Here is a 21,356-nt window from a genome sequence, read left to right on the forward strand (position 1 = left end):
AGAGTTAATACAACCACCAACAGATCTAAATACAGGGTATGTCCACCTGCCCAGAAGGACTGCTTGGGCCCCTTGCAGTAAAGATGCCACAAAGGGTAATCTTGCTACTATCCTCCATCACCACCACTGCTGCCAGTTTGTTTCTGTGTGTACAGGATTCACACTGTGCTCTTGGAGGGGAGTGACTATAGGTCCTCGTGAAGGCAGACGTTGACACACAGACAGAACCGTGAAAGGTTTATTGGGGGGATACGAGGAGAGACAGAGCACAGGGGACAGGATGGGCAGGGAAGGCATTCAGACGATTAGGCTCATCTGACACCTTTACAACATATATACTCTGCACAGCCTGGTTGTTACCGCTCAGGGAGATCTTCAAATTTCAAACTGACTGTCCTGTAAGTCAAACAGATTTTGGATTATTTCAATGGGATCTTATGTTCTGCCATGTGCAATTTGCCTCCTATAGTATATCTGAGGCCTTGGATGAACACCTGAGTGTGTGGCTGCCTCTGTGAGTCCATATGTAATAGAAAATAATTGTCCTCACATCTCAGACATCAATGTCTGAATGTACCCATTCTCAAAAGTATCTTTTATTTCCTTCTTGGCTAGGACCTGAAATTTAATAGAAAAAAAGGAGGTCATGGCTTTGTCATTGAAATGAGGATCCTCGCTATCTGGGCTGAGATGTTCTACTCCAAGTGCAATTTCAAGGTCTTAAATGAACACCTTTTGATGATCATCTGCATGGAGCTATTTTTTTAAACAGTGAGTAGGGTGAGTGGCCAAAATCCCAGATATTTGGCACATTTTTTTTTGAAACAGAGAGAAAAAAACAAAGACAGAGAAAGGATAAACTTGTGAGCGAACAGGGAAGGGGGAAAAGGAGAGGGAGAGAGAGAAACCCTAAGGGTCTCCACACTCAGCGTCAAACCCGACTTGGGGCTCAATCTCAGGCCAATAGTACCTTGATCCCCAAACCAGGCAAAGACCCCTTCAAAAAGGAGAATTACAGACCAATTTCCCTAATGAATATGTATGCCAACATCTTCAATAAGATCCTGGCTAATAGAATCCAACTGTACATTAAAAGGATTATCCACCATGACGAAGTGGGATTCATACCTGGGATGCAGCGTGGTTTAACATTTGCAAATCGATCAGCGTGATATATCATATCAACAAGAAAAGACTCAGGAACAATATGAGCCTCTCAATTGATGCAGAGAAAGCATTTAACAAAATACAGCATCCTTTCCTGATTAAAACCCTTCAGACTGTAGGAATAGAGGGTACATTTCTCAATCTCATAAAAGCCATCTATGAAAAGCCTACTGCAAATATTATTCTCAATGGGGAAAAGCTGGAAGCCTTTCCCTGAAGATGAGGAACACGACAAGGATGCCCACTCTCGCCACTATTATTCAACATAGTACTAGAAGTCCTTGCAACAGCAATCAGACAACAAAAAGGGATAAAAGGTATCCAAATCGGCAAAGAAGAAGTCAAACTGTCTCTCTTCGCAGATGACATGATACTCTATATGGAAAACCCAAAAGAATGCACTCCCAAACTATTAGAAGTTATAGAGCCATTCAGTAACGTGGCGGGATACAAAATCAATGCTCAGAAATCAGTTGCATTTCTATACACAAATACTGAGACTGAAGAAAGAGAAATTAGGGAATCCATCCCATTTACAATAGCACCAAAAACCATACGTTACCTTGGAATTAACTTAACCAGAGACGTAAAGGACCTATATTCTAGAAACTATAAATAACTCTTGAAAGACATTGAGGAAGACATAAAAAGATGGAAAAATATTCCATGCTCATGGATCGGAAGAATTAACCTAGTTAAATGTCCATGCTACCCAGAGCAATCTACACTTTCAATGCTCTCCCGATCAAAATACCGAGGACATTTTTCAAAGAACTGGAACAAATAGTCCTTAAATTTGTATGGAACCAGAAAAGGCCCTGAATCGCCAAGGAACTGTTGAAAAGGAAAAACAAAGCTGGGGGCATCACAATGCTGGATTTCAAGCTATACTACAAAGCTGTGATCACAAAGACAGCACGGTACTGGCACAAAAACAGACACACAGACCAATGGAACAGAATAGAGACTCCAGAAATGGACCCTCGACTCTTTGGGCAACTAATCTTTGATATAGCAGAAAAAAACATCCAGTGGAAAAAAGACAGTCTCTTCAATAAATGGTGCTGGGAAAATTGGACAGCTACATGCAAAAGAATGAAACTTGACCAATCTCTCACACCATACACAAAAATAAACTCCAAGTGGATGAAAGACCTCGATGTGAGACAGGAATCCATCAAAATCCTAGAGGAGAACATAGGCAGCAACCTCTACGACATCGGCCAAAGCAACCTTATTCATGACACATCTCCAAAGGCAAGAGAAACAAAAGATAAAATGAACTTGTGGGACTTCATCAAGATAAAAAGCTTCGGCACAGCCAAGGAAACAGTCAAAAAAACTAAGAGGAAGCCCACGGAATGGGAGAATACATTTGCAAATGACACTACAGATAAAAGACTGGTATCCAAGATCTACAAAGAACTTCTCAAACTCAATACATGAGAAACAAATGAACAAATCAAAAAATGGGCAGAAGATATGAACAGACACTTTTCCAATGAAGACATACAAATGGCTAATAGACACATGAAAAAATGTTCACAGTCATTAGCCATCAAGGAAATTCAAATCAAAACCACACTGAGATACCACCTTACGCCAGTTAGAATGGCAAAAATAGACAAGGCAAGAAACAACAATTGTTGGAGAGGATGTGCAGAAAGGGGATCCCTCCTACATTGTTGGTGGGAATGCAAGTTGGTACAGCCACTCTGGAAAACAGTGTGGAGGTCCCTTAAGTAGTTAAATATTGAGCTACCCTATGACCCAGCCATTGCAGTACTGGGTGTTTATCCCAAAGATACAGACGTAGTGAAGAGAAGGGCCATATGCACCCCAATGTTCACAGCAGCATTGTCCACAATAGCTAAATCGTGGAAGGAGCCGAGATGCCCTTCAACAGATGACTGGATTAAAAAGATGTGGTCCATATATACAATGGAATATTACTCCGCTATCAGAAAGAATGATTTCTCAACATTTGCTGCAACATGGACGGCACTGGAGCAGATAATGCTAAGTGAAATAAGTCAAGCAGAGAAAGACATATATCATATGATTTCTCTCATCTATGGGACATAAGAAATAGGATGATCAGTAGGTGAAGAAAGGGATAAAGAAAGGGGGGGTAATCAGAAGGGGGAATGAAACATGAGAGACTATGGACTATGAGAAACAGACTGAGGGCTTCAGAGGGGAGGGGGGTGGGGGAATGGGATAGACCGGTGATGGGTAGTAAGGAGGGCACGTATAGCATGGTGCACTGAATATTATACGCAACTAATGAATCATTGAACTTTATATCGGAAACCGGGGATGTACTGTATGGTGACTAACATAATATAATAAAAAATCATTAAAAAAAAAACCAAGAAAACAAAGCTGAGGCTCTGAGTAGGCCCCACGGAGAGCTGGCATTCGGGCTGAGACATCAGGAACACAGGCAAATCCGCAGGACACTGTGGCAGAAGTTCTGGGAGATGCAGGCGGGGAGGGGACTCAGATGCAGAGGGTGGTGACAGGGCTCGAGGTAGGGCGGCTCCTGGTCAACCCCAAATTCCCCACTAAGAGCCTCACTCAGGCTGAAGCCAAGGCAGCAGCTCTCTGATCTCAGTCCTGTCTTCACGTTCTCACACGGGGGCACACAAACTGAGGCAGACAAGAATCCCCAAAGAACCAAGTTAAATTTCCCACATCTCCACGGCATTCTTTCACACAGTTCAGAACCTTCAGAAATTTAGGGAAACAATATTTTTATAGATTATGAATGAACAGCTTTATGCCAACAATGACATTTTCATGCAAATAACTGCATTATTCACACTGTGTGACAGACACACGCAGCAACTCGGTGTGGACCTCACTCTGCCTTCACACTCACTGCTTAAGCTGCTGGCCTGCCAGGAATGGCCTCTGCTCTACCTGAGAGAGACCATCCACTCCCCTGAGCACCTCCATCCTGCTTCTCATCCACAGTCTCCTGTTTCTGTGTGACCCACGGCTCCCTCTCTTGTCCTTCAGATACATCGCTGGTGCTTCCCTTATACGGAACACAACGTCTGTGTGGTTTAATGAACATGTCCCTCCCTTCTCTTAGACACCCTAAATTCCTAATGTTAAGACTAGACCTCATCCCTTCCAGAGCGCAGGATATGGTCTCTGTACAGCGTCCCTGCGCACACCTGCTGTGCTGAGCTCTCGGAGAAGAGAGGCTCTCCTTCACCGCAAAGGGACCTGCCAACCACCTCAGTAGGAGTGAAAGATGAAGTCCATCAAATGGATCTCCTGAGCAACTTGGAGAAAGTGATCACCTCCTCAGCAACATTCACTCCCCCATGACATGAGACGCCTGCATGAAGGACTGCTATTCCTTATGGGGGACGCACCAGCGTCTGTCTCTGACCCATGCCACAGAAAAGACAGAGGACGAGCCCATAGGAAGTGACTGAGCCACATTCCCACAAAACCTCCACACCTGCCTCCAGCATCTGCCACTGTCTCTCATTCTCACCTCCCTGAGCCGACAAGAGGGCTTCCCCCAAGTATCCACAGGCTGCAGAGGAAGGGGCAGACCCCAACCCTAATGATAAATCAAGGGACCAGAGACCTTCCTCAGTGGTTTATGTAACTAATGAAATGTCAGCTCAAACTCAACACACTGCACATGAAGTGAGAGGTGTTTCATCCCTCCAGGAACAACGAATGTGGACTCTGGACATGCACAACAGTAAGAAACACATGTCTGCCATTGTGCAATAGAGACACTTCCTTCACACCAATGGCACCTAACCCACTGCTCAATATATGGAAATAGTTAAGCACAATGCATGTATGACGTGAGAACTTCAGGATGTTACAGTGTCCCCAGCTGGGTTTCCCTTGCAATGTCAAGACATCAGCACAAACTCTGCATTTGTTCCATCCACACATCCCTAAGGTGATGATCTGGAAACACAGAAGCCTGTAGGCTCCGGCATGAAGACTTGGCATTTTAAATGGTAAATGGCACCACACAGATCCCAAGATATACCTAACGGATACAAGGCCACACACGGTGCTGCCCAGACAGGAACAGGATTCCAGAAATGGTTACAACTGGAAACAGCCACTGTATTTACCTCCTTGGGCGGCATGCCGCTGTTGTCCCCTTGAGCGCCACAGGCGTCTGAATGGGACCAAAGCCCTAGAAGAGACAGAGGTGGATTCAGATGGGTGTTGACCACACAGGATTCAAGCCAAGCCTCTACACCTGCCCCAGCCTGTTCCACTCTCCCACTCTCAGGTCCCTTCCAGATGCAGAGCGTTTCTCACAGGTCTCCGCTGACCTCTGTGGACAAAGGAGAAACCAGTCCCTCACTCTTGGGGATATGACCACTCCGCACAGTAGAGATGATTTCATAACTAATCAATAATGCTGGACAACTGGGGCCTCCACACGTGCAAGTGATGTGAAGACTGTGATCCATTAAGCCCAGAGCCCAAAACATCATGTCTGTGCAGTGCACCTGGGCAATGCTTTTATGTCTGTCTATTGCACAATGTCACACTTCTTCTCAATGGCAGACCCCTGCTGCCCAGTTCTGTATGGTGAAACGAGACAGTCCACGAAATGGATGTCCACAGAAAGTTGAGGAATGTTCCTGTGTCCTCACTCAGGTTGACCCTTGCATTGGAAAGCCTCGTGGTACCTCCTCTACATCTTCTCCACTGACACAAGTAGTTACACGATGAATACGCGCTACAACTCACATCATGCAATCCAGATCATCTTACCACATGGTGGAGGAACGAGGGGCGGGGGAGGCCCGCATGTCGACCAAGGTGGAGGAGGCTGAGGTGGCCCACAGCCAATGAAGCCTGGTAAAGTTTGGTCCATATGGGAGGGCATGCAGGTGGGCCGAGGAAACCCTCTCACATCTGGACCCACCTGCAGACAGACAGGAAAATAGTTTGGTGAGACAGACAGAAGTTGTAACACCAAGAGATGAAACCCAAAGAAAGAGCTCTCAGCATCTGCCTCCTTCTCCAATACCACGTTCCAGCAGAGCCGCATCCGTGCTAGAGAACTTGACCCCTCCCCACTGCTGCCAACTATAACAAGGGGGGAGAGGGGAATGGATATTACAGGAATAACCTACTGTCACCAAACATCACTAACCATATCTGCCGACGTTTACTAGCAAGAAGTAGCATCTTCAAAGATGAAAAAGGAGCATGGCAAACTAGTGAAGGCAGGACACTCCAGACACGGAGGCATCGGGATCCTGGACAACACTTCATCTTTCCTCCTCAACCACACAGAATATTTTGGTTTGTTAACAAGAGAGAGAATGTGATGAAACTGCCCTTTCTTCTCAGGAATCCGAGCCACTCGAGGTGAATCCTTTGCCTACAAGCCCGTGACTGTCCCCACGCTGCCTCACTTCCTGACAAAGGCGTCTTTTGCTCTCTGCAGTTTCTGTCCATGGCCACAAAGACGCTTGAGGAATTAGGGGCCTGTGATCTGACAGGGGAATTGGAAAAGTGTTTTCTAAAAGACACATGATACCAATAACCTTTATATACACTCAGCAGCTGTGCTTATCTTAACACACAATAACTCAGACATTTCAGCACACTGAGTTCCAGGGTAATTTTGTTCAACAGGAAATTAAGATGGGAAGTATAAATAAGAGAATTCACAAAAATGTATACGCTTTCCAATGGAAAACTCCAGAACATGTGATGAGAGAAGAATCCTGCTCTCACTGTGACTTAGGACCAAACGACCTGCTCCTAGAAGCCCAACTGAAGGGCTTGTGGGGCAGTGGTCATAACATACCCCCTTCAGAACGTGTGTCAGAGTGCATTTGCAACAGGACACCGACAGGTTTGATTATTCAAAATAGTTGTAGAAGGGTATAAGTAGAGGGATTCTTTTTTTTTAAATAAATTTTTATTATGTTTTGTTAGTCACCATATACTACATCCTTAGTTTTTGATGCAGTGTTCCATGACTTATTGTTTGCGTATAACACCCAGTGCTCCATGCAACATGTGCCCTCCTCAATACCCAGGTCAGCCTATCCCAATCCCTCACCTCCCTCCCCTCTGAAGCCCTCAGTTTGTTTTCCAGAGTCTATCATCTCTCATGGTTCATTCCCCCTTCTGTTTACCTCCCGCTTCATTCGTTCCTTCCTTCTCCTACCGATCTCCCCGCTATTTCTTATGTTCCATAAATGAGTGAAACCATATGATAATTGTCTTTCTCTGCTTGACTTATTTCACTTAGCATAATCTCCTCCAGTCCTGTCCATGTTGTTGTAAATGTTGGGTAATCATTGTTTCTGATACCTAAGTAATATTCCATTGTATATATGGACCATATCTTAATCCAGTCATCTGTTGAAGGGCATCTCGGCTCCTTCCATGATTTACCTATTGTGGACAATGCTGCTATAAACATTGTGGTGCATATGGCCCTTCTCTTTACTACGTCTGTATCTTTGGGGTAGTGCAATTGCTGGATCATAGGGTAGCTCAATTTTTAACTTTTTAAGGGACCTCCACACTGTTTTCCAAAGTGGCTGTACCAACCTGCATTCCCACCAAGTGTGTAAGAAGGTTCCCCTTTCTCCACATCCTCTCCAACATTTGCTGTTTCTTGTCTTGTCAATTTTTGCCATTCTAACTGGCGTAAGGTGGTATCTCAGTGTGGTTTGGTTTGAATTTCCCTGAAGGCTAATGATTTTGAACATTTTTTCATGTGTCTGGTAGCCTTTTGTATGTCTTCATTGGAAAAGCGTCTGTTAATATCTTCTGACCATTTTTTGATTTGATTATTTGTTTCTCATGTATTGAGTTTGAGAAGTTCTTTGTAGATCTTGGATACCAGTCTTTTATCTGTAGTGTCATTTGCAAATATCTTCTTCCACTCCGTGGGCTGCCTCTTAGTTTTTCTGACTGTTTCCTTGGCTGTGCAGAAGCTTTTTATCTTGAAGAAGTCCCACGAGTTCATTTTTTCTTTTGTTTCTCTTGCCTTTGGAGATGTGTCATGAAAAAAGTTCTGTGTCTGATGTCAAAGAGGTTGCTGCCTATGCACTCCTCTAGGATTTTGATGGATTTGTGTCTCAAATCAAGGTCTTTCATCCATTTGGAGTTTATCTTTGTGTATGGTGTGAGAGAGTGGTGGAGTTTCATTCTTTTGTATATAGCCGTCCAATTTTCCCAGCACCATTTATTGAAGAGACTGTCTTTTTTCCACTGGATGTTTTTTCCTGCTTTGTCAAAAATTAGTTGCCCAAAGAGCCAAGGGTCCATTTCTGGGTTCTCTATTCTAATCCATTGGTCTATGTGTCTGTTTTTGTGCCAGTACCATGCTGTCCTTGTGATCACAGCTTTGTAGTATAGCTTGAAATCCGGCAACATGATTCCCCCAGCTTTGATTTTCTTTTTCAACAATTCCTTGGCTATTCAGGGCCTTTTCTGGTACCACACAAATTTAAGGGCTGTTTGTTCCAGTTCTTTAAAAAATGTCATTGGTATTTTGATCGGGGTGGCATTGAAAGTGTAGATTGCTCTGGGTAGCATAGACATTTTAACTATGTTTATTCTTCCAATCCATGAGCATGGAATATTTTTCCATTTTTTTGTGTCTTCTTCAATGACTTTCAAGACTGATCTGTAATTTCTAGAATATAGTTCCTTTACGTCTCTGGTTAAGTTAATTCCAAGATAACATATGATTTTTGGTGCTATTGTAAATGGAATGGATTCCCTAATTTCTCTTTCTTCAGTCTCATTGTTCATGTATAGAAATGCAACTGATTTCTGAGCATTGATTTTGTATCCTGCCACATTATTGAATTGCTCTATAAGTTCTAGTAGTTTGGGGGTGGAGTCTTTTGGGTTTCCATATAGAGTATTATGTCATCTGCGAAAAGAGGCAGTTTGACTTCTTACCCGATTTGAATACCTTTTATCCTTTTTTGTTGTGTGATTGCTGTTGCAACGACTTCTAGTACTATGCTGAATAATAATGGCGAGAGTGGGCATCCTTGTCATGTTCCTGATCTTAAGGGAAAGGCTTCCAGCTTTTCCCCACTGAGAATGATATTCGCTGTAGGCTTTCCATAGATGGTTTTTATGAAATTGAGGAATGTACCCTCTATCCCTACACTCTGAAGGGTTTTAATCAGGAAAGGATGCTGTATTTTGTCAAAAGCTTTTTCTGCATCAATTGAGAGGATCATATGGTTCTTGACTCTTTTCTTGTTGATATGATCTATCACACTGATCGATTTGCGAATGTTGAACCACCCTTGCATCCCTGGGATTAATCCCACTTGGTCATGATGGATAATCCTTTTAATGTACTCTTGGATCCTATTAGCTACAATCTTGTTGAGAATTTTGGCGTCCATATTCATTAGGGATATCGGTCTGTAATTCTTTTTGATGGGGTCTTTGCCTGGTTTGGGGATCAAGGTAATACTGGGCTCATAGAATGAGTTTGGTAGTTTTCCTTCTGTTTCTATTTTTTGAAACAGCTTCAGGAGAATAGGTATTATTTCTTCTTTGAATGTTTGGCAGAATTCCCTGGGGAATCTGTCTGGCCCTGGACTCTTGTTTTTGGGGAGGTTTTTGATCACTGCTTCAATCTCTTCATAATTAATTGGTCTGTTTAAATAATCAATTTCTTCCTGTTTCAGTCTTGGTAGTTTATAGGTTTCCAGGAAGGCATCCATTTCTTCCAGGTTGTTTAATTTATTGGCATAAAGCTGTTGATAAAAGTTTCTAATGATCCTTCCTATTTCATTGGTGTTGGTCGTTATCTCTCCCCTTTCATTCCTAATTTTATTAATTTGGGTCCTTTCTCTATTCTTTTGAATAAGTCTTGCCAGTAGCTTATCTACTTTATTTATTCTTTCAAAGAACCAGCTTCTATTTCTGTTGATCTGCTCGACTGTGCTCCTGGTTTCTAATTCACTGATCTCTGCTCTAATCTTGATCACGTGCCTTCTGGTGGGTGGGTTAGGCCTGTTCTTCTGTTCCAGCTCCAGCTTCTTGAGGTGAGAATATAAAAACTGCATTCTAGATTTTACTCTTCTTTTGAGTGAGGCTTGGATGGCTCTGTATTTTCCCCTTAGGACTGCCTTTGCAGTGTCCCATAGGTTTTGGACCAATGTGTTTTCATTTTCATTGGTTTCCAAAAATTGTTTAATCTTCCTTCTTAATTCCCTGGTTTACCCAATCATTCTTGAGCAGGATGGTTCTTAGTTTCCAAGTGTTTGAGTTTCTTCCAAATTTTTCCTTGTGATTGAGTTCCAGTTTCAAAGCATGTGGTCTGAGAATATGCAGGGAATAATCTCAGTCTGTTGCTTTTGGTTGAGACCTGTTTTGGGACCCAGTATATGGTCTATTCTGGAGAAAGTTCTATGTGCATTCGAAAAGAATGAGTATTCTGTTGTTCTGGGGTGTAGTGTTCTGTATTTATCTATGAAAGTCCAGTATATCATTCAAAGCTCTTGTTTCTTTGTTGATTTTCTGCTTAGGTGATCTCTCTATTGCTGAGGGCAGAGTGTTGAGGTCCCCTAGTATTAACGTATTATTATCTATATGTCTCTTTATTCTGGTTAAGAGTTGGCTTGTGTATCTAGCTGCTCCCCTGTTGGGGGCATAGACACCCACAGTCGTCATATCCACTTGTTGGATACATCCTTCAAGAATAATACAGTGTCCCTCTGCATCTCCAACTACAGTCCTTAGTTTAAAATCCAGTCCGTCTGATAAGAGAATTGCCACTCCAGCTTTCCTCTGAGGTCCACTGGCATGAAAAATGGTTTTCCATCCCTTCACTTTCAGTCTGGATGTATCTCTAGGTTCAAAATGAGTCTCCTGCAGACAGCAAACAGATGGGTCATGTCTTTCCATCCAATCTGTAACCCTGTGGCATTTATGGGAGCATTTAGGCCGTTCACATTGAGAGTGACTACTGAGAGATATGATTTTAATGATGTCATGTTGTCTGTGAAATCTTTGTATCGATAGATTGTAAATTTCTTTCCTGTATCACTCTTGGGGTCTTTTTTCTTTTATAGAACCTCCCTGAATATTTCTTGTAGGGCTGGTCTTTCAGTTTCTGCCAGTCTTGGAAGGTCTTTTTCTCTCCATCAATTCTGAATGACAGCCTTGCTGGATAAAGGGTCCTTGGCTGCATGTTCTTCTCAGTTAGAGCTCTGAAATACCTTGCCAACCTTTAATGGCCTGCCAGGTTTCAGTAGACAGGTCTGACATTATTCTGATGATCCTCCCTCTGTACGTAAGGATTTTCTTCTCCCTGGCCGCTTTCAAGACTGTATCCTTGAATCTAATATTTGCAAATTACACTATGATGTGACGTGGTGTAGCTCTGTTCTCATTGATCTTGGGAGGGGTCCTCTCTGCCTCTTGGACTCGAATGTTTGTTTCCTTTGCCAGATTAGGGAAGTTTTCAGCTACAATCTGTTCAAATATCTCTTCTAGACCTCTCTCTTTCTTCACCCCCGCAGGGATGCTGATGATTCTGACATTGGAACATTTCATCAAGTCAGTAATCTGTAACTTACATTCTTGAGATTGGATTTTTTTTGAGCCAAGTTTCCATTTTTTCCTTCTCTTCCACCATCCCATCTTCTAATTCACTAATTCGTTCTTCTGCCTCATTTACCCTGGCCGTCAGAGCATCTAGTTTAGACTGCATTTGATTCATAGCATTTTTAATTTCTGCCAGATTCGCTCTCATTTCCACCCTTAGAGATTCTATATTTCTTGTTAATATTTTCGTTAATTTTTTTTCAAGCCTACACATCATCTTGACCATTGTTACTCTGCACTCCATTTCTGACAATTTGGTTATATCCATATCCATCAGTTCTATGGCAGAGGCCACAGACTCATTATCTTTTCTTTGCTGGGGGGATTTCTCTTCCTCGTCATTCTGATGAGGAAAGGTTGCAGGGATGTACAGAACCCAAATTATTGACTAGGACCCAGACAGTGTGCACTTGTTTTATAGGGACCTTAGGGATGTGGGCTTCTTGATTTTTCAGCCTGCCTTCAGGGGGGAGGAGCCTGCCGCACTGATATTCAGGCAACCCTTTTTGGGTAGAGTCACTCTGTCCCCTGTGAGGGGGGATGGAGATGGGCACAATGTGAACCGGTATTTCTGGACTTTTATTTTCTGGTGGCTTTCCCTGGTGGTTTTCTGTGACTCTTCTGAGAGTCAGAGCAGCAGTGGCCGTATCCTAGCCTCTGTCTCAGAACAGAGAGATCACAGTCTGCCCTCCACTGAGCTCTCCTGGCCACTTTAATTCTGTTTCTGTCGGTGCTGCTAAAAACCCCCGCAGCATCCCAGGTTGTGCGCCCCACAGCCACTCTCCCAGCCCTCGGTTCCAGGGCTGACCCATCTCTGTCCTTTGTGCTTTTAACACTGCCAGCCACCACCCCTGTTCCCAAGCGCACTCCCGAGTTTCCTTTTCAGTGTGGTTCTCGTGCACTCCAGAGCGCCAGTTTTCAGTCTGGTTGTGTGCATGCGCTCCCGAGCTCCCGGTTTCATCGAGTTCAAGCTCCTGGTTTCATCGAGTTCGAGTATGCACTCTGGAGCTCTGGTTTTCAGTCTGGTCGTGCACGCGTTCCCAGGCTCACGGTCTCAGTCTGCTTTCCTGTGGGTGCCAGTCCACGAGTCCAGCCTGCTCACCAGTGCAGGTGGCTACTAATTCCCGGTGCCCGAGTGGAGTGGCTCCCTCCCCCTTCCATTTATCTTCCGATATCTGTGCACAGATTCATGGCTCCCCGCTTCGTACCTCAATACTCAGTGCTGGAGATGTTCGTTTGTAAAGATCCAGATGTATCTTCCTATGTCTCGGGCTGATTTCATGGGTGTTCAGGATGATCTGGTAGATGTCCAGCTCAATTCAGGAGACCAGCTGAAAAAAGGTCCCCTATTCCTTCGCCATCTTTTTCCAACCCCCCAAGAAGAGGGATTCTGTACAGCATGTTTACCAGCAGAAGTAAAACAGGGATGACTTATGAAACTTGCCCAATCTAAGAACATTCCAAATGGCAAAGCAGAGAATATAAAATGGAGAGAGAGTTTCCCCTAGTTTCCAGTCGTGAGGATGACCACAGACCTTGTCACAGGTTAGTCATCTAACCCTAACATGAACACAACACCAATCGCACCTGAACGTACCCTAATGGGAGTCAGGCTGGCCAGAGACTTCAGTGTGTAGTGAGGCGTCATCCTCCTTGAGTTATTTCCCCCCACATGCATTGTAGGCGGGCAGGGGAGCACACACACACGTGTGCACACACATGCACATGCACACACATGCACATGCACACACACATACACACACATGCACACACGGTGAGCGCCCTGCCATTCTTCACCTCTAACCACCTGTGGCTTCAGGAGGGGCCCCTGAAGGTGATGATCTGTAACGGAGAAGCCTGTCAGTCCCTGCGTGAACTGCCTGTATTTTGAGAGGTGAACAACGCCACAGACAAACTAGAGGATCCACCCAACAGACACAAGGCCAGGACAGGGTGCTGCTCAGAAAGGGAAAAGTTTCTGGAACAACTGGAAAAGGCCACAGTAATTACCTTGCCCATCCCCGGGTCTCTATTGGGCTTGGTGCCATTGTTCCTCATGGGAGCCCCACCAGCTTCAGCATCAGACCAAAGCCCTAGAATGCATGGAAGTGGATTCAGACCGGCATTGACTGTGCGGAATTCAACCAACCCTCCAAACTTACCCCCACCATGTCCCACCCTCTCCCACTTTTGGGTCCCTTCTCAGACACAGAGCATTCCCACATGTCTCTGCTGACCCCTGACGACAAGGGGGACACCTGCCCCTCCCCCTCGAGGAAGGGACCACTGTCCCCCCACCTTGCTTCAGGTGTTTTCATAGCTAAGGAAATAGCAGTAGGCTGCTCTGGGAAAACCGGCTACAAATGAAGTGAGCGGTGTGCCTCAATCCTCAACAGCCCAAAATGTAGTCGCTGGAAATGGTCTGGCTGAAGAATGTTATGTCTGACTTTCTGTAAAATGTCTGTCTCTCTCTACAAGAAACACCTGCTACCCAGATCAAAATGAGAAAATGACATGCCCCACGGGGTAGTAACAGTGTAGAAACTAATGAATCTTGGTATGTCTTTAGCCAGGTGAACCCTTGCAACGCAAAGCCCTAGGGCCCCACCTCTACATCTTCTCCAAAGTTTCCTCGTGGAGAAAGATGGATATGCTTTGCAGGCCAAGTCCTACTGTTCAGATCACCTTACCAAATGTGGGCAGTGGAGGTGGTTGGTGAGGTCCATGAGGCCAGCAGGGTGGAGGCGGTGAATGTGGCCCATAGTACAGGAACGGTAATAAGGTAGGGTCCTTGGGGTAAGGCCCACAGGGAGGTCCTGGGAAATGATGAAGCCCCGGTGCATCCATATAGACCTACACACAAAAAATAAACCATAGGCTGACATGAGAGAGAAAGGTAGCAACACTAATGAAAGCTGAAAACCAAAGAAACAGGTGTCATTCCCTGAAACCTTCCCCACCACCAAGTTCCAAGACAGTAACATCAGTGCCAGAGGTTACCCGTCTCCTGCGTCCCACCTACAGCCTGTAGTGAACAGATGCCGTGGGGATAAACTACTGTTACCACATGTAATATATGCCTGCAAATCTAGAGAGGCAAGGAGTCTGCCCCAAAGTATTGACAGAGTTAATACTAAACTAATAAAAATGTCTATGCCAGATGGGCCGGCATCTATGTTCAGGACCACACTTCACCTGCCATGACAACCACAGCATCTTCTTCTGTACATTGAGAACAGACAAAATGAGAGGCAATGGGAAGCCCAGTATCCACAATGGAAGCACAGTCATTCGAGGGTCAACTGGCAGCCTACCAGCCCCCACCTGACCCTGCCATGCTTCTCTCCCTGACAAAGGGGTCTTCTACTCTCCACAAGTGCTGTCATGGCCTCAGACTCCACTGAGGAGACAGAAATGTCTGGAGTCCTGCAGCGGACTTGGAAAAGTGCTTTCTGAGAAGAGCACCATCCCGGTGAGTTAGTGAGACCCAGCTCCGTGGGTCTGCGTCACTGACATTCAGATGCTCCTTGGCTCAGGCACAGAGCAAATGCATCATCCCTGGTGCCGAGAACCACTGAGCGGCCGAGTCGACATCCCCAGATGTGAACCAGCGTGTCTAAGGAGCTGGTGTGACACTCTCAGGATGGATCAGGAGAGACGCTATTAGCCTCACAGCCACCAAACCACATCAGAATCCGCTCACAGGAGCACAACTGAAACGTGTGTGAGGTGTGGGCCCTGCAGGGAGTCACCGGGATTCCCTCTTCGTGGCTGCTGCTCCAGGGGTGTTTTCTACTACACACCGGGCGCCTGGCAGAGCTATCCGTCCTCTCACCCAGGGCACAACTGGAGGGATTCTGGGTTGCATCTTTACTCACACATATGGAATGCACATGAGGTCACAACTCACCTTCTCTACCAGCATCAGAACTGCCCAGAGCACGGGGCACAAAGTGTGAGGCAGGGATGGCTTTTCCCATTTTCCAGTGAGGATTAGTGCAGACACTCTCCCAGGTTAGTCTCCTGTCCCGAACCAACAATGCTACCACTCCCACGGGAAAGCAAACTGCAAGGAGTCAGCCAGACTGGCCAACTTCAGTGTGGAGTGAGGTGTCACCCTCCTTGAGTTATTTACACACACACACACACACACACACACACACACATACACACACACACCGACACATAGAAGAGGGGAATGCTCTCCTGTCCTTCAACTCTAAGGGCCTGGGGCTTCAGGAGTCCCTGTCTAAGGTGATGATCTGGAAACAGAGATGCCCGTAAGCTCCTGCATGAACACTTGGCATTCTCAAAGGGGAGCAAAACCTCAGACAGATCACAGGACACACCCAACAGCCACAAGGCCAGGACCAGGTGCTGTTCACACAGGAATAACATCCAGAAACGGACACAACGGAAAATGCCCATAGTGTTTACCGTAGCCATCTCTGAGTCCTTTTTAGGGCTGGTGCTGCTGTTCATCCTGGGAACTGGTCTAGATTCTGGATCTGACAAAGGATGGAGGTTTATTGTGGTTTGTATACCCTCTATGCCTTCCTCCCCATCTTACACTTTCCCAATCAGAATAGAGGATTTCCCACATGACTCAAGCAACTCCTTTGCTAAGAGAGATACCAGCCACCTGACTCTTGCGGGACACACTCGAAGACCCTGGATCCAGTGTTCCATAAGTAATCAATCAACAGTGGATAGGTCGGGGTACAACTGGCTGGAAATCAACACTGAAACTGGGGTGCTCAATACACATCCAGCAAAATCAACTTTTCTTCAAAGATTAAAAATCTAAGTGAGAAAAGCCTTGGGTGGGTGATATCAATAAACCCTCAACAGGCAGAGCATGCATTCTTTTCTCAGGCCGCAGACTGATGGTTCAATGTTTGTGTACAGATGAGACCTAGCATGTGTGACTGGCTATTATGTAAATATTTAAGAGAAGAAATGCAGTAGATTAACTGTATAATCACAAGCAAAGGAAAAAAAAGGCATATTGAGCAGTAAAGCTGTGGCACTATACTGATAACATTAGAGGAGTAAAATGCACGAATTTCATTGACGAATGTAGTATGGTAGACTACAAATAAAACAAAAATAAAGAGTAAATCCAGATTAGGGTTCCAAGATGGCGGAGGAGCAGGAAACCTAAAGTTCATCTGGTCCCGGGAATTCAGCTAGAGAGCTACCAAACCATTCTGAATATCAATGAATGCAACTGGAGAACAAAGAAAAGAGTAGCAGAAACTCTATGAACAGAAAAGCGACCACTTTCTGCAAGGAGGAGAAAAGGTGGCGGAGGAGTAGGTGACCCCTTTCTCAGCTGGTCCCCTGAGTCGAGCTTGATATCTACCAGACCATCCTGAAAATCCACGGAATCAGCCTGAGATGCAGGAAGATACATCTGGATCTCTACAAATGAACATCTCCAGCGCGGAATACTGAGGTACGAAGCAGGGAGCCGTGAATCCGCACACAGATATCGAAAGATAAACAGAAGGGGGAGGGAGCCGATGTGCTCGGGTGCCGGGAAGCAGTAGCCACTTGCACTGTGGAGCAGCCGGACTCACGGGAGCGGTGTGCACTCACAAGATAGCAGACTGAGACTGTGAGCCCGGGAATATGTGTGCCACCAGACTGAAAACCAGAGCTCTGGAGCACTCACTGGAACCGCACTAAAACCAGGAGTTGGGGAGCACGCGCACGTCCAAACCGAAAACCGGACCTCCGGAGTGCTCACTGGAACTGGACTGATACCAGGAGCTTGGGAGAGTGTGTGCGACCAGACTGAAAACCGGTGCTCCGGAGCACACGCGAACCACACTAAAACAGGGAGTTTGGGAGCATGCGCGGGAACCGGGGACGGCTGGTGGTGTTAGAAGCACAAAGGACAGAGACGTGCCAGACCTGGAAGTGAGGGCTGGGACAGCAGCTGTGGAGTGCACAACCCGGGATGCTGCAGGGTTTTTAGCAGCACTGACAGAAACAGAGTTAAACTGGCCAAGAGAGCTCAGTGGAGAGCGGACTGAGATGTCTCTGTTCTGAGACAGAGGCTAGGATACGGCCACTGCTGCTCTGACTCTCAGAAGAGGCACAGAAAACCGCCAGCAAAAGCCGCCAGAGAAAAAGCCCGGAAATAACAGCTCACATTGTGCCCATCCCCATCCCCCCTTGCAGGGGACAGAGCGACTCTACCCAAAAAGGGTTGCCTGAGTATCAGCGCGGCAGGCCCCTCCCCCCAGAAGGGAGGCTGAAAAATCAAGAAGCCCACATCCCTAAGGTCCCTATAAAACAAGTGCACACTGCCTGGGTCCTGGTCAATAATTTGGGCTCTGGGCAGCCCCGCAACCTCTCCTCATCAGAATGACGAGGAGGAGAAATCCCCCCAGCAAAGAAAAGATAATGAGTCTGTGGCCTCTGCCATAGAACTGATGGATATGGATATAACCAAATTGTCAGAAATGGAGTGCAGAGTAACAATGGTCAGGATGATATGTAGGCTTGAAAAAAATATTAACGAGAATATAGAATCTCTAAGGGCAGAAATGAGAGCGAATCTGGCAGAAATTTAAAATGCTATGAATCAAATGCAATCTAAACTAGATGCTCTGACGGCCAGGGTAAATGAGGCAGAAGGAGAAATTAGTGAATTGGAGGATGGGATGGTGGAAGAGAAAGTTAAAACAGAAACTTTGCTCAAAAAAATCCAATCTCAAGAATGTAGATTATGGGAGATTACTGACTCAATGAAATGTTCCAATGTCAGAATCATCAGCATCCCCAAGGGGGTAGAGAAAGAGAGAGGTCTAGAAGATATATTTGAACAAATTGTAGCTAAGAACTTCCCTAATCTGGCAAAGGAAACAAACATTCGAGTCCAAGAGGCAGAGAGGACCCCTCCCAAGATCAATGAGAACAGACCTACACCACGTCACATCATAGTGTAATTTGCAAATATTAGATCCAAGGATACAGTCTTGAAAGCGGCCAGGGGGAAGAAAATCCTTACATACAGAGGGAAAAATATCAGAATAATGTCAGACCTGTCTACAGAAACCTCACAGGCTAGGAAGGGTTGGCAGGGTATTTTCAAAGCTCTAACTGAGAAGAACATGCAGCCAAGGATCCTTTATCCAGCAAGGCTGTCATTCAGAATTGATGGAGAGATAAGGACCTTCCAGGATTGGCAGAAACTGAAGGAATTCGTAACCACCTAACCAGCCCTACATGAGATATTAAGGGGGGTTCTATAAAAGTAAAAGACCCAAGAGTGATACAGAAAAGAAATTTACAATCTATAGAAACAAAGACTTCACAGGTAACATGACATCATTAAAATTATATCTCTCAATAATCACTTCCAATGTGAATGGCCTAAATGCTCCCATAATATGCCACAGGGTTGCAGATTGGATAAAAAGACATGACCCATCCATTTTCTGTCTGTAAGAGACTCATTTTGAACCTAAAAATATATCTAGACTGAAAGTGAAGGGATGGAAAACCATTTTTCATGCCAATGGACCTCAAAAGAAAGCTGGGGTAGCAATTCTCATATCAGACAGATTGGACTTTAAGCTAAAGATAGTTGTTACAGATACAAAAGGACACTATATTATTCTTAAAGGATGTATCCAACAAGTGGATATGACAATTATAAATATCTATGCCCCCAACAGGGAAACAGCTAGATACAGAAGCCAACTCTTAACCAGAATAAAGAGACATATAGATGAGGGGCGCCTGGGTGGCTCAGTCGTTAAACATTTGCCTTCAGCTCAGGGTGTGATCCCAGAGTCCTGGGATCAAGCCCCACGTCGGGCTTCTCCGCTGGGAGCCTGCTTCTTCCTCTCCCACTCCCCCTGCTTGTGTTCCCTCTCTCGCTGGCTGTCTCTCTCTGTCAAATAAATAAATAAAATCTTAAAAAAAGAGAGAGAGACATATAGATGAAAATACATTAGTAGTAGGGGACCTCAACACTCCACTCTCAGAAATAGACAGATCACCTAAGCAGAAAATCAACAAAGAAACAAGAGCTTTGAATGACATACTGGACCAGATGGACCTCATAGATATATATAGAACAATACACCCCAGAACAACAGAATACTCATTCTTTTCGAATGCACATAGAACTTTCTCCAGAATAGACCATATACTGGGTCCCAAAACAGGTCTCAACCAAAAGCAACAGACTGAGATTATTCCCTGCATATTCTCAGACCACATGCTTTGAAACTGGAACTCAATCACAAGGAAAAATTTGGAAGAAACTCAAACACTTGGAAACTAAGAACCATCCTGCTCAAGAATGATTGGGTAAACCAGGGAATTAAGAAGGAAGATTAAACAATTTTTGGAAACCAATGAAAATGAAAACACATTGGTCCAAAACCTATGGGACACTGCAAAGGCAGTCCTAAGGGGAAAATACAGAGCCATCCAAGCCTCACTCAAAAGAAGAGTAAAATCTAGAATGCAGTTTTTATATTCTCACCTCAAGAAGCTGGAGCTGGAACAGAAGAACAGGCCTAACCCACCCACCAGAAGGCACGTGATCAAGATTAGAGCAGAGATCAGTGAATTAGAAACCAGGAGCACAGTCGAGCAGATCAACAGAAATAGAAGCTGGTTCTTTGAAAGAATAAATAAAGTAGATAAGCTACTGGCAAGACTTATTCAAAAGAATAGAGAAAGGACCCAAATTAATAAAATTAGGAATGAAAGGGGAGAGATAACGACCAACACCAATGAAATAGGAAGGATCATTAGAAACTTTTATCAACAGCTTTATGCCAATAAATTAAACAACCTGGAAGAAATGGATGCCTTCCTGGAAACCTATAAACTACCAAGACTGAAACAGGAAGAAATTGATTATTTAAACAGACCAATTAATTATGAAGAGATTGAAGCAGTGATCAAAAACCTCCCCAAAAACAAGAGTCCAGGGCCAGACAGATTCCCCAGGGAATTCTGCCAAACATTCAAAGAAGAAATAATACCTATTCTCCTGAAGCTGTTTCAAAAAATAGAAACAGAAGGAAAACTACCAAACTCATTCTATGAGCCCAGTATTACCTTGATCCCCAAACCAGGCAAAGACCCCATCAAAAAGAATTACAGACCGATATCCCTGATGAATATGGACACCAATATTCTCAACGAAATCATAGCTAATAGGATCCAAGAGTACATTAAAAGGATTATCCATCATGACCAAGTGGGATTAATCCCAGGGATGCAAGGGTGGTTCAACATACGCAAATCGATCAGTGTGAAAGATCATATCAACAAGAAAGGAGTCAAGAACCATATGATCCTCTCAATTGATACAGAAAAAGCATTTGACAAAATACAGCATCCTTTTTGATTAAAATCCTTCAGAGTGTAGGGATAGAGAGTACATTCCTCAATCTCATAAAAACCATCTATGAAAAGCCTACAGCAAATATCATTCTTAACGGGGAAAAGCTGGAAGCCTTTCCCTTAAGATCAGGAACACGACAAGGATGCCCACTCTCGCCACTATTATTCAACATAGTACTAGAAGTCCTTGC

General features: G+C 44.7%; 1 protein-coding gene across 8 annotated transcripts in view; it reads right to left on the minus strand.

The window, feature by feature from the left end:
- LOC130543497 (transport and Golgi organization protein 1 homolog) overlaps positions 1 to 21,356 on the minus strand; it is a 65,280-nt gene that overhangs the window by 13,974 nt on the left and 29,950 nt on the right. For 5 of the 8 annotated variants that reach the window (XR_008958878.1, XM_057310823.1, XM_057310824.1 and 2 more), the window contains exons 9-13: positions 16,222 to 16,292; positions 14,475 to 14,637; positions 13,795 to 13,877; positions 5,944 to 6,097; positions 5,289 to 5,353 (exon numbers count right to left, since the gene is read on the minus strand). Coding sequence is in view for 7 of the 8 variants with exons in the window: in XM_057310823.1 (XP_057166806.1) it covers positions 5,289 to 5,353; positions 5,944 to 6,097; positions 13,795 to 13,877; positions 14,475 to 14,637; positions 16,222 to 16,292 (536 nt within the window). In the remaining variant the exon portion in view is untranslated. Of the gene's footprint in view, positions 1 to 224; positions 5,354 to 5,943; positions 6,098 to 13,794; positions 13,878 to 14,474; positions 14,638 to 16,221; positions 16,293 to 21,356 lie in introns of those variants that run through there. The other 3 variants (XM_057310822.1, XM_057310820.1, XM_057310826.1) reach the window with 2 other exon arrangements.

The sequence above is a fragment of the Ursus arctos genome, unplaced genomic scaffold (assembly GCF_023065955.2).
Source record: "Ursus arctos isolate Adak ecotype North America unplaced genomic scaffold, UrsArc2.0 scaffold_122, whole genome shotgun sequence".
Taxonomy (NCBI): domain Eukaryota; kingdom Metazoa; phylum Chordata; class Mammalia; order Carnivora; family Ursidae; genus Ursus; species Ursus arctos.